This window comes from Monodon monoceros, unplaced genomic scaffold (genome assembly GCF_005190385.1).
Source record: "Monodon monoceros isolate NGI ecotype Baffin Bay Population unplaced genomic scaffold, NGI_Narwhal_1 Super_Scaffold_18, whole genome shotgun sequence".
NCBI lineage: Eukaryota > Metazoa > Chordata > Mammalia > Artiodactyla > Monodontidae > Monodon > Monodon monoceros.
The window spans coordinates 100,868,761-100,882,798 of NW_021703774.1; the positions used below are offsets into that span (position 1 = coordinate 100,868,761).

Sequence of the window (14,038 nt, forward strand, 5' to 3'; positions counted from 1 at the left end):
CACAGGAGTACTGACACATTCACATCTCAGACTCACAGTTCTTTGCAACTTTCCCCAATCCTGCATGGCTGTAAGGTTTAGGGCTGTTGGGCAGCTTATGCTGTATATATTAGGAATGAACTTGAAAGTACGCCTAGAAGACTCTGTAGCCCTGAGAATTTCTACGGGGTAGTCACCCACAGACGCTTACCAGGTACCTACTGAGCCATGACTGGCCTTGGTCATAGATTTGTAAGTAGATTAAAAAACAAAAACCACAAAGGCCTTCCTGTGATGATTTCCAGCAAAATAAATTATGCTGATTTGGAAGCTGAAAGGTTTATAGACACTCTCATTTGGGCTCTAAAGCTGTTAGCATCACATATGATACAGCTTCAAATGACTTTTTAAAAATTAATTAATTAATTAATTTCGGCTGTGCCAGGTCTTCGTTGCAGCATGCAGGATCTTTTTAGTTGCGGCATGTGGACTCCCAGCTGTGGCACGCATGCGGGATCCAGCTCCCTGACCAGGGATCGAACCCGGATCCCCTGCATTGGGAGCGTGGAGTCTTACCCACTGGACCACCAGGGGAGTCCCCAGATGACTTTTTATTAAAAGCTATAGCCTATGGTTCATTTTAAAGATTGCTCATAAGGAATACCAGTGTCATGCAAGGAAGAAAAAGGCTCACTTTAGGACTAAATGGTAGTTTCCTATCCAGAAGCCCCTCAGTTTCTTACCTGGGTCAGCTAGCAGCAAGTTTAGATAAAAAGAGAAGGTCATAATGCAGTGGCCAATGGGAAGAGGTGTCTATACAAACACTGACTCAGTCCATTCAGTTTCCACAATAATCTAAGCTGTGGAACTCAGACCTTATATGGTATATTTGGGGGTTCAGGCAGCATCTGCCTCTATGGCTAAAATGATCCTTAATTTAGACAACTCCTGTTGTGCTGTCCATTCCATCTGCAGCTCAGGGTGCAGAACCAAGTCACAGGTTTCAATTGTGGAGATCTACGTACACACCTGCAATGTGTGTTAGTCCAAAAAAGCTGGGTCCCTGCTTTATCATATGACAACTTTGGGCACAATAAGGGATACTTCCTTAGGGCTATATTCACTCTGTTTGGAAAACTCCATTTCTAATATTTACATTCTCCACTAAGATGGTGCAGAGAGGAGGGGCAGTCAGGGTGGAAATGGTGCTGGAATGGAGCCATAGAATCTTCATACTCCTGGGAGCCTAGCTAGGTCATGGTCCCTAACCTGACTCATGAAGATCCCAAAAGTCATGTGTAATATTATATCTATTAATTTTTTGAGGAGAGGAGCAAAAGCATTTATTTTTAATTTTTAGTAAAACTTTTACGCTTTATCACAACATGCACATAGTTTAAAGGCTGAAATAGTTCTGTAAGTTGTGTAAATAGTTCTTGTTATGAAAAACATGAGTCCCCTACTGCCCCACTCCCTTTTCTGTCTCCTCAGAGCACCATTTTTGACTCTTAGCTGATTCTCTTGGACATCAATCCATATCTCTAAATAACATGAATATGTTGCCACTTCTTGACAAAAATTTTAGGTCTTTTCCGTCGACCTCTTACTATGGAAAATGAAAATTTAGTTCTCTTTCAGCCCTGTGTGCCAATTATATATTCATGCCTTTTTTGTCCCCCTTGTCCCCACCATCCTCCAAATAGAATTATACTGACATTTTGGTTAGGTCAGAATTAATGTTTGCGTTATTATGACAGCCTAAATACTAACCACACTTTAGCCATGTAGTATAATAGTGTTGCTTCTCCTGCATGACTTCTAATTTTCCCTAGAATTAATAATTGTCTCTCTCTCCACCCCCACATTACCTTGGTTTTGTATATAATTATCACTAATTCATCAGTTGACTCTGCCAGTTGTCTCAGTCTCCTCTTACACTTACACATTCAGACATCAGATATTCTACTGATTCATTTTCCTCAGTACTTTTGAGTTGTGGATGTCCTGTGTCATGGATCTTGTCTTCCCCCTTCTTGGTTTAAAGGGAACATAAGAGGTAAATGTTTTTTGCACCATGCATGTCTGCAGATATCCTCATTTTATACAAACACTTGGTAGATAGTTTGGCAAGGTATAGAATTTTAGGTTACAACTTTCTTCAGAATTTTGAAAGCACTCCTCATTGAGTTTTACCTCTGAAGACTGCTTTGGGGAAATGCAAAGCCATTCAGATTCCTGAGCTGTTTTTTCTCTCTGGAAGAAATTTTACAATAATCGTGCTTGATTTAGGTATATTTTCATTCATTATGCTGGGCATTAATTGAGCCCTTTCAGTCTAGAAACTATGTCCTTCATTGTTGAGATTTTTTAGAATTATTTATTTTTTCTTGCCCCTGTTTTTTTTGTTCTCTCATTCTAGAAATAATTTTATTTGAAAGTTGAACTTCTTGAATCATGCTCTAATTTTCCTTTTCTGTTTTCCATCTTTTTCCTTTCTTTATTTTCTAGGCGATTTCTTCATCTTTATCTTTCGGTTTCTTATTGCATTTTTAATACTGCCTTCACATTTGTTAATTCCAAGAAGTATTTCCTATGAATTAAAAAAATATATCCTACTCTTATCTTATGGGTGCAATGTCTTATCTCTCTGAGAATATTAATATAGAGTTATTTAAGAATAGGGAAGTTCTGAGCTTGTGGATAGAACATATTGATTTTGAACTTCCCTTAGGGTAATCTGGCTAAGCCTTTTACTGAGGAACTCCTGGTATCTCATCTTTGGATCTTTCCTCTTGAGCTTATCAGGTTTTCAATGAAACAGGTTTTCCTGTTTCCTTCCTGGAGGTTGTAGTTCTGGCTGTCAGCATTCTGGGTGTCACAACATTCAACATGTAGACATTAATTTAATTCTCCTCTGTAATTGTGGTTCTCTACCCTCAATTGTGCTGGTGTTGGTCATTCCCGGAACCCTAGTTTCATCCTCTTTAGAGAGTAAACTTGTTGTCTTCCTCCCAGATGAGGAAGGGCAGGGTCCCAGCACCATGGAGTAAAGAAGGGGATTTAGAGAAATGTTATTGCTTCTCAAACAGAAGTTTAGCCAACCCAACTTCTTACAGCCCCATGTTCACCCTCTTGTCTAGGGGTACCTGATGCCACCATTTCCTGAGTTTTTGAGGAGTTCTGTGTTACTACTTGGCTGTTTCTCAGCCTTTCCTACTGGTGGCTTAGGTTCCACCTAAGTCTTGACTTGAATCTGCTAAGTCAGTTACTACTCACCCATTTCCTCATTAGCTTCCAATATTTTATTGCTATTGTCTCCACTCCTGTTTTCTTTCTTCTTCTTGTAGGTTTTCTTTCTTCTTATAGGTTTATGCCTTTTAAAAATCTGTAAATTGTCATTTTGGTAAGGTTTTTCCTCTAAGCTTATGACTTGCAGTTTTGTACCAATTAATATCTTGATTCTTGATATTTGAATTTCATAAGCTCCCTCCTGTGAGAAGAGTAAACTAGACTACCTTTAGTTTAGGGAAGTTTTCAATCCCTTTTCATCAGTTTCAAAAACTACCACTCCCCATTCGCCAAAAAAAAAAGACCTACCTTTTGTGGGCAAAACTGTAGGAGGGGGTGGTTTAGATGTTGTTATAATTTATCTTTACTTTAACTTGCCTTTGTGGTCCCTGAACCGGATGCACTCAAAGTTTGATGATAATAAGAAGAGGAAGAAGAGAAAGAAGAGGGGAAAAGTGGGAGGGAGGCCACCTTCTATGTGTATCTGTACCACCTTAAGTGTGGGCTATTGTCAGAAATTGGACTTGAAGCACTAGTTTGTTCAACTGCTAATCTTGTTACCTGAGCCAAGAATATGAACCATATTTCTCTTTAGTAAACACAGAGATGATCTGTACTTCACAGGGTTATGAAGGTGAGAGTATTTAAACAAATGCAAGTGAAAAGTTTTCTGAACTCCAAAGTCCTCCAAAAAATGTAAGGTTGCTCATATGTGCAGGCAGAAAAAAATCTAAGTGTGGAAGGAACACTGTGTTTCACAGAACAAAGTAAAATGCTGAGGTGTTGAATTAGGTGTGCCTGTCCCAATCCCTCGGGCTTCTGTTCAACGATCCTGAGTTGAACACACTGTATGTTCTTAAAGCAGAAGTCAAGCACAAACCCAGGTCCACCTGAGTCAGGTAATTAGGATGCTCCTTTTAATTAGGAGCATCTCTAGAGGCTTCAAATGCTTTCAGACATCTGAAGTTTCTCCAAGCTCCCCAGTTTAGTCCAGGTGAAGAAAGAAACAGCAAGAAGATCAGCTAAAGTGGGACTAAGTAGGAGACAAGAGACTAACTCCCAGGGATCAGAAAGATGCAGGTGGGACAGATGGGAACCCTGGTATGCCTGGAGAGAGGGCAGGATCCACTCTTTTCACCCAAGTGCTCAGGTTAAGTTAAAGTAAGATGCCTACAGAAAACCAAAGTGCAGGTGCGAACAGGTTGGCCATATTGCGGGAATATAGAAAGAAAGTGGGAGGCAGAATATTTTGAAAGATTTTACTTCCTGCCTTGGAACCTTTCTCCATAACTTATAACAACATCTAATTCACCCCTCCTGCAGAGTTTTGCCTACAACAGGAAAGTCCTTTAGCTTGAAAAGTGAGGAGGGACAATTTTTGAAAATGATGAATAGTGACTGAAAGCTTCTCTAAACTAAAGGTGGTCTAGTTCACTCTCCTTATTGGAGTGAGCTTGTGAAATAATTATAATTAGGATATCAAGAGACAATAATTGGTACAAAATTGCAACCAACACATAGGCCTTGAGGAAAATATCTTTGTTTTCTCTGCAGCATCAAGTAATATTAGGTCTAAGTCACCCCCAGGCATATGGTTTTCAATCTAATGCTTAAATATCTCTCAAGAAAGAAATTCCATAAATTCCCGCTATAACTAACCAATCCTCATAATCAGGAAGTTCCCTGCTATGTGACCTAAATCTCTGTCACTGCCATTTAAACCCATTTCCTCATGTACTGCTCTCCAGGGAGCAGTACACCTGTCTGCTCCTCTTTGTAATAATCCTCTGTGGGCAATATTTGCAAACTGTCTGCTTTGGGCTAAATAATTGAGATTCCTCTCACCTTTCTTTAAAATTCTTCTGTTGTTGTTTCCCCGTAGAGCTTCTCCATGTTATTCACATCTTTAGATTAAGTTTCTTCCCCAGGACCTGCCATGGTGAAAGATTTAAGAGATAAGAATCCAGTTGTAAAGTAGACTGCCAAAGAGGTGGCAGGAAATCGGATCTGGACAGCTCCATGCCAAGCTAAAGAAAGGAAATAGGTTATCCCTTAAAATATGTGGGTTTTTTTTTTTTTTTTTTGCGGTACGCGGGCCTCTCACTGTTGTGGCCTCTCCCGTTGCGGAGCACAGGCTCCGGACACGCAGGCCCAGCGGCCATGGCTCGCGGGCCCAGCCGCTCTGTGGCATGTGGGATCTTCCCGGACCGGGGCACGAACCCGCGTCCCCTGCATCAGCAGGCAGACTTTCAACCACTGCGCCACCAGGGAAGCCCTATGTGGGTTTTTTTTTTTTCTTAAAAGCATCTCTGGCAATATCTAAGCTCAGCCACAGGCTAATATGTGAGCCGGGTGGAATGGAAGGCAGCCATGCTCACCATTATACCACCAACTCACACTGAGCCGGGTGGAATGAATCCTTGTCCTAACACACCTTCCTCCTGAGTATCCTGTGTGCCAGATGCCTCTTTCCCCTACTCACTCTCCTTCTCAAATATCTCTTCCTCGGTGGTTTCAGATTTTAGGAGCAAAGCATGAAGACTGAACACATTTCTTCTGATGGCCAAGTTTGATATTTATGAGCAGGGAGCCTTCCTTGAACTTGCATTCTCTAAGTGCGCCTGCTCTGCATAGCCCTGCAGTCCTCCCTGACCATCCATCTTCTCCAGAAGTAGGCCAGTTGTATTTGTCACCCAAGGGATATTTTAGAGAAACTCAGTGCTCCAAGAAATCAGAGGTCACTGTGATAGAGAGCAGAAAACCAAAGAACCCATCTTAGAAAACCTAAGGGACTCTGCTGGCTTTTTAAGCAGGAACATCTGCGCATTCAACTTCCTTTCTCATGGTGAATTTTTCTGTAGTGCCACTTGCATCTGACAATGAGAAAACTTTTCTTGATTTCTCCAAAGGTAAAAGTTTTTCCAAAGGTAAAAGTTTTTAACAACTTGGTTATACTGAGAAATCTCACATCTCACATGTGAAAATAGACACAGAGCTAGAAGGGGTAGTCTAAAGAAGCCGTTTTCAACATTTCCAAAAGGTACTCCTTGGCACACTGTTTTCTCAAAGCCAGCAGATTATTAGGTTAAGTTGACTTGTCCACCCTGGTGAAATGTATCCTGTAGTCTTGAGTATAGGGGACTTCTTTGTTTTGTTTTGCTTGGGGTTTCATTTTGGACGGTGTTTTGTATTAGCAGCGCAAGAGTTTCCAAAACTCTGGAAGTTGAAAGACCCTTTTAATGGGCAATGATTAAAATAAACTGACATGACAACAAATTATATTTGGCAAATAAACATCGGAAAGCAAATATTCAGACTTCCTGGGCAGGGAGTAGTACTGGCACTTTTCCTGAATGTGAATAATCAAGCACATGTCACGTTTGGGATGAGACAAACCTGTGCACTGTCGATAGAACAGCCAAAGCCATCTTACTTTAGCTGCTATCAGGCTGAACGAACGAAACCCAGGTGAGCCAAAACAGGGAGGTGGGGTATTGACTTACTTCCTGCTTTTCTGACGGATCCTTTATTGAAATGGGGAAAAGATATTTTTAAAATGTGCCTCACATACAGCCACTTTAGTCCTGCTAATTGATAACCTGAGAATCCAGCTGGGTATGTTTCAACATGTGGGTTGTAAGGGGGCTGAATTTTTAAAGTATATCACGAGTTGTTCTAGTCTCTGGAGGATTTGGGGTTTTTTGGGGGTGGGAGGGGGTAGACATAATTCAGAATAGTTAACAGATTTAATTTCCTTTTAGAAATAAAGTTCCCACTCTGGGGAAAGTGGATTTCTGGCAGAAAGTCACTGTCATTGAGGCAAACTTCCCCACCTTTAACTAAATGCACACATGAAGGGTAGAGGGTAATGCTGGAAAGGGTCCAAAATATAGATTGCCAAAAAAAAGAAGAGTGAAAACTACATTGTTTCTCTGCCTCTGAGGAATATTGACCTGCTCTCCCCTCTCCATCCCACCAATCCCAGAAGAATAGATAATCAGAGGAAATACAGCAAGGGCCAAATATGCAACAAGCATATGCAAGGCCCTGAGGTTGAGGCCAGAATGTGTGTTGTAGCCGTGTGGTTCATAATGGGTGACAGGGAAAGCTGTAACCAGACCCAGAGGCATGAGCTGCTTCTACATTTTGTAGAACTGCTGTTTTGGCAGAGGCTTTTGAGGGGCCCCAAAAGGGGAATGGAAGTAACGGACTAAGTTCCTGTGCTTGGAGGGCAGAGCCTTTGCTGGTGTGTTTTGTTTTAAGGAAGAGGCCAGAGGGTTGCTTATCAACTGCAGAGTGCTGTGTATTTCTGCCTGACAGGAAAGAGGAGGCTCATTCATAAACAGACCTGGCCCTCTGGGGCTTCCCACATTGGAGTGGGGAGATCGCTGACCAGAAGTGTACTAAGTTGATGCTTTGACTTTTCGAAGAAAATGCAGTGTTTGTCATCAGAGAGCCTTGATCACTTTTCCCTACCTGGAGCCATTGTTTGAGGGCTGCCCTGAGGCCAGTTTTGTTGAAGAAAAGACAGCTCTAGAGCCTTTTGCAGTGCTAAATGCAGACCATCTGTGTGACCCAAGGATCCCCCGCCTCCCCACAGCCCTGCGCACTTGGCGTGAGGTATGGGCTTTGCTGAAATACAGTGGGGTGTGTGATGAAAAGTGGGGTGCTTGATGTGCTCAGCTGCACCCTGCAGTAAACCTCCCAGTGGAGGGGCTGTTGCCTGGCAACCACAGTCCCCTTGTGCAACAGCTAAGCCCCTTCTTCAAAAGGTGTTTCTGGGAGCAGGCTCCTCCTATACCTCCATTTCTCAGGCGGGTCATGTGCTCCGTGCACGGTGCTCTCTCCGCTGTAGCTAGGGCGAAACCTAGCCGTCACTACCCCTGTTTCGACCAGGGGTATTCAGAAAAAGGCCTCCAAATTGCCAAGATTCTCTTATTACAGTTTAAAGGTCTCACTCTCCGAACCCTACGATACTTTTATGAGAGGAGGTGTTTCCTGAATACAGGTGCTAGTCAGTTGGATCACACAGTACAGATGATGGTGGTCTTCAAAGGTTGCAGGCATTGAAATCCTGGGCATTCGTCCTCAACTATCAGGGGTCTTTGCCCCTATTAACTGTCAGTCTGCTTGAAATCAGTTCTCTTTTCCCCATGCAAGAGGCTTTAAAAGCAAAATAAAATACCCACAAGCAGAACAGCCTTATGGTACAAGGCCTTTTGGTCTAGTTGCTTCTGCCCGTGGATGAGAAGAACATCAGAGAAAATGGGCTTTTCATTGTTATACAGCAGAAACTAGGACACCATTGTAAAGCAATTATACTCCAAAAAAGATGTTAAAAAAATAACTAAATAAGATAAAACAAAAACTGAGAAAAAGGTCTTTTCAGAAGTGCACATGTGTAACATGCATCTCTCCTCACCCCTTTTCTTCATTAACTGCAGGAGAGACTGCAGGAAGGCAGCAGGTCCCCACCTCCCCACCAGCCTCGGAAAACAGCAGCGCTGCGCACAGCATCGGTAGCACGCAGAGCACGCCCTGCTCCAGCAGCAGCACAGCCTAGCCTGCCCCACCCACCGCCAAGGGCAGGACTGGGAGCCCACCCCTGGGCCCAGATTCCAGACTCTCGGGAGGCTAGATTGTGGGTCCCTGGTAAAGAGAGTGAATTTCAATATAGCGATCACCTGTTGTGTTCACCCCCCACCCAGGGCTAATATAAATGTGACCCCTGGGCTTCTGTAACACACTAGATTCATGTGAGAAAGCTAAGGTGGTGGCCTTCTCCACCAGCCCCTCACAGGCTTGGGGGTTTTCAATGTGAAACACATGCCAGTTTTTAAAATGCTGCTTTGTCCAGGTAAGAACATCTGTAATTTGGAGCCCTGCGTTTTACCCAGACGCAAAGGGTTGGTAAAAGGATAATAGCCAGATAGTAGAACCAGTGAGTAGATGTGGCCAAAGATTCTTTTATAACTGAACCAAGATGTAAAACAACAGAAATGCTTCGAGACTTTCTCAGTGTGTTCCTCCATTTCTAATTTGCACCTTCTGGATGCACACTTCTCACCTTGCTGCCACACTTGTGGGGACTGCTGTGTCGGCTTGATGGGTGCTGCCCTCACGGACTGCATCCTGACACACCTCAAGGCAACATTCCTTTCTTGTGCCCTGGGCCAAAACCAGTGCTGATTTCCTTATCAGCTTCCTCCTTCTCCCCACATTCACACACCAACTGCAAAAATGTCTTAATGTAAATTTTGCATTTCTTTATAGGCATATAGAAATTGAAAATGGCCAAAATCTGAGACTGAAGATTTGTGCCCATTTATGACAATGTGTTCTATTACATCAATGTGTAAATGGGGGCAAAATTCGGTTGTAAAGTTGAGGAGGAATTTGCACAGTGATATATGTAGCAGTACAAGTATATAATACGTCATTTGGCACATTCGTTTTTTTCAGTTTAAGAAGAGAAAATTCATTCCCATTTTTAAAATGTCCTACACCTTCAGAGTTGGAACTTATTCTTAAATATATTTGAGAGAATTAGTGTTTCCATGCAAAACATGTCAACCTTTTCACTAGACCCTTTTGTAAACGCCAAGCTCTTGTAAGATGCAAATGTATGGCAGACTGTTGGTTATCTGAACAGTGTCACCAGTTCTGCCAAGAAACTGATGAGATACAGAAAAAGACACTCATTTGGATTGCTTTAGTTCTCTTGCCTTCAGTATACCCCCAAAACTCAAAAAGAATTTGAGGTGAATTTTATTAAAATGGAATAATATGATACCACTTTGCAGCTAAAATAAGCTCAACTGATACCTCTATGTTAAAAAAAGATGCCGGAGGAAAATGTCCATGCCAAATCATTTACTCCTGAAGGTAACTTCATTGCAAATAAATATTATTCTGTTTCCAGAATTCTCCCAAACAACTCAGAAGTCTACAAATAGAACAGGCTAGATTCTACCCCCAAACTATTCATAAGCAAATCTAACTGCTCTTAAAATAAGGAATTTGTGCCTGGTTCTCTGTGAATGGAATCTTAAGTAGGAAATGTTGATGTCACCAGAGACCTGAGGGCAGTGTCTACAAGGCAAATAGGTAGAGATTGACAATCGTTAACCCATCATGGAGTCATGCTCTGATTGATTTGATAGTTATAGACATTCAATCAGGATGATTTTAATCAAAACAGATTGTGGGCTAAGATTTCCAGGCTATCTATATTGATAATTTTGCAGATTTTCACAGACAAATGAAGATAGGAGGTTAGAAAAACTTCTGCCTTCAGTTAACTTTTTTTAACATAAAGGTATGAGTGGAGGACCTGGATTATGCTACCTGTGTTTGAAAATAATGCGCTTTGCCTGACCTTCAGCAGAATGTATTGTTTTAGCATATTCTATGTATAAAAAAGTTTAAAGATGTCTTCAAAGAAGACTAGAGTCTTTAAGTCACTTATAGCTATATTTTACTACAAAAATCTGTGTATAAAGATATATTTAAGTGTTTTAGATAAATTTAAGTTACTCCATATGAAATGTTTAATTTCAGTTACTGTGAATTCTTTTGATCAGTTCTTTGCTTTTTAAAAATCCCTATCCATCCTGTTAAAAAGATGATTAACTATTAAGAGGTATTAAAAGGTCCAATTCTTAGATGGACAGGGTTAAAACCTTTTGTAATATATTTAAATGTATATTTTTGAGAGAGATGCTACATTGCCGATGATTTTATAAATAATTTAAAATTAATTTACAAATTTATGGGTGCAAACCAAAAGATTTTAAAAGAAAGAGGAGAAGAAATCAACTTTTATTTGTTTGGGTCTTACTATCCAGGAGTATTATTCAGATCAAGAAATTCATGTTGATGAAACCCAATCCTGTGTTAATTGCAGAGTGAACATCATTAAGTATTTCTGAAATGTTTCTAAAAAGTGAACATTTTTTAAAAATTGTGTTTTCTCCCTGGCTTCCTGTTACAGCATTTCCAGTTGCTTCATATTTCACAGTTTTAATACAAAGTATAAGCTCTACTTTATAATACATCCTACAAGTTTCTTTAAAACTGTTTTTATATTCCAGTTAAATTCCTCTATCTGCAAAGTCTTCAGTTACTTCTGCAGGTTACACCCTTCCTTTGCAGAGGCCATTTTGTTTTATTTATTTGATGCTAAAGCTGTTGTTGAAATGCCCTAAACTCGAAGGCAGATTGTGTAATACCCTATAGCTTTTCACCGTGTGGTGTGTACCAGCCCGTTGCTCTGTATTTGGAAAGTCAGATTCCTTCTGAGTAAGCTGTTTCTATAGCATTTTCTAAACAAAACAAAAGGTCTTTTCCTTGTCTGTAATGAGATTGTAAACCCGTTTCCTGTGTGTGTTCTGTTGTGGGCGTGCTTGTGAGTGTGTGAGGGGGTGTGCACCTGCGTGCCGGTTTTTTTGTACTGTAACTACCTCATGATTTGAGTGATGGTTGTACTGCTGATTGTGTTAACAGAGCACATTTTGTTGGGTGACTCCTGCGTGTGATTTTTTTTTCCTGTTTGTTTTGGCTGGGGGTTGTTCATGAAACTGACAGATGTTTTTCTGAAAAGGACTATTATCAGTTTCCAAATACAATACTTCTCTCTTCTGGTTTCTCCTGAATGAGCCTGATTTTGTTGCTGTTTTTCATCATCTATGAGGGTAAAAAGAGTACCCTGAAAATCCCTGTGGCCAGTTTGAGCACCCCTGTTGTACTCTTTTCTCTGTTCAGTATGTCGTCAATCTTATGACCATGCTTAGATGTATAGTTTTGATAACCACAGTTTTAAGTCCTTTATCTGTGCATAATAAAAAGATATATATCAATTATTAATACGTGTCTTGTTTGGTCATCATTAAATTCTCCCCTCAGGCTGATATAACCCTTGTTCATTGTGCCTTTCTCCTAAATTTATCTTCCGCTACTACTGTGCTCATGAGGAGGAGGGAGGGGAAGGGCGAAGGCTCACAGAGCAGAGGTGGGGGGGTAGACAGACCGGAGTGGGCATGCAGGAGCTGCTACTCTTCTCAGAAAAACATGGCAGGAGACCTGGAAGTGGGGGTCAGCCCTGGAATCCGCTCAGGGGCTTTCTGTCAATCTCCTAGAGGCACGGAGTGAGAAATAATACGTATTTTGGACCTACTATTTCCAATCCCTCCAAACACCTCAGTCCTGGTTCTAGCATTCTCTATCAATACGCCATCACCATCTACCAGCTGCTAAAGCCAGAAACCTGGGAATGTCTCTGGACTCCTTTTTGGTTCTCACACCCCCAAATGAATAAATCCAAGTTTATTCTATCTTTCGAGTATCTCTTTCTCCAAACCATGCACTTATTTCTTCTCCTCCTGCTGTTACCCGGAATCCAAGGCCTGTTATCTCTTAAACTGAATCACTGCACAAGCCCACTTCCCAGCCTGCTCCCCTCCAACTCTCTCTCCACCGCGCAGCCAAAGGAGTCCTGAACAGCCTCAAGTCATGTCACCTTCCAGCTTAAAGCCTTTAAGTAGTTCCTCTATTTGCCTTCAGAATAAAGTTCAGCCTCCTAAGCATGGTTCAAAGAGAATAATCTGCTTACTTTCCCAGCTACTTCTCTCACCTCTCTGGAACTAAAGTTCTATGTGGCATATCTCCCACCAGACACATTTATATTATGAAAAGAATAGCTTTTACTATCAGAGATGAAATTATAACATTGAATATGTGTTTACAAACTGCTCTCTCATATCCTTGCCTCTCCTCCCCTTTTGAGAATTAGTGATCTAGATGGTTAGAAACAGACCCAAAAATGTAACAAGGCCAGTGGCCCATGCTCACACCTCACACAGGCAGGTGTCCACACAGCAAGAGCAGTGTGAGAGGCTTAAGCAGCATCTCACTCCAGCGAAGGTGGAGTCCTCGTTACAGATAAGAGTCCAGCCAATGTCCAGTACCCAGATTGTGCCCTGGAGCCAGCTCCTCGCTCGGAGGAAAAAGGGAGAAATTGGCAGGTCAACCAATTTTTCTGCTGTTAAACTCTCTTTGTATCTACTGGAGCAGAAACCTAGCTGATCCATAAATGAGCTTCAGAGTGTCTATTAACTACCTGAAATTGCATGTAAATTTTTGCATTAATGTGTCTGGACTTTTTTTCTAGTTTTGAGTTTCTTTCTTGAAAGTGTCCATAGCGCTTTTGTAGTTACACTGAATAAAAAATATTTGTTTTTGCAAACAGTTAATGTATATGTATAAAATGAATGCAAACAATAGACATGTAACAATGAAAAAGCCTCCACAGTCCTCAAATTTAGAGATAATAATACTGAGTTAGTGAATGTGTTCCCAGACATTTCCTTAATGTTCATATCAACATGTAAATGTCACTACAATAAATAAGATCACATTATAACATTTGTGACTTGCTTCTTTCTCGTGGCATATCTTCCTATCAAGCTTCACGAGCGCTGATCATCACTTTTGCACTAGACTTTCCATAAATTGCCAAAGTAAAAGGTGGCCATTAAAGGAGGTGAAATGAAACAAAGTTATTTGTTAATGCTCTTCCCACCCCCTCTACTCACTTCCCTGACTGCCTTTTTTCTAAGGCAAACATATTGATACATGTTCACAAATAGAGGAAATTCTTTTGGTTTACACTGTATACATACTCCGAAACGTGCCTTTTTCACTTAACATGGACCTGCCTTTAGTTAGTACATATAGAACAAATTCATGCTTTTTAGTGGCTATATAGTATTTC

The 14,038-nt window shown here is 41.1% G+C and overlaps 1 protein-coding gene across 5 annotated transcripts in view; it reads left to right on the forward strand.

The window, feature by feature from the left end:
- Window positions 1-12,132, forward strand: part of TGFBR3 (transforming growth factor beta receptor 3) — a 207,248-nt gene extending 195,116 nt beyond the window's left edge. For 3 of the 5 annotated variants that reach the window (XM_029228505.1, XM_029228501.1, XM_029228504.1), the window contains one exon: window positions 8,712-12,132. In XM_029228505.1, coding sequence (XP_029084338.1) covers window positions 8,712-8,830 — 119 coding nt within the window. In that variant the 3' untranslated portion in view covers window positions 8,831-12,132. The remainder of the gene's footprint in view (window positions 1-8,711) is intronic. The other 2 variants (XM_029228503.1, XM_029228502.1) reach the window with 2 other exon arrangements.
- The last annotated feature ends 1,906 nt before the right edge of the window (window positions 12,133-14,038 follow it).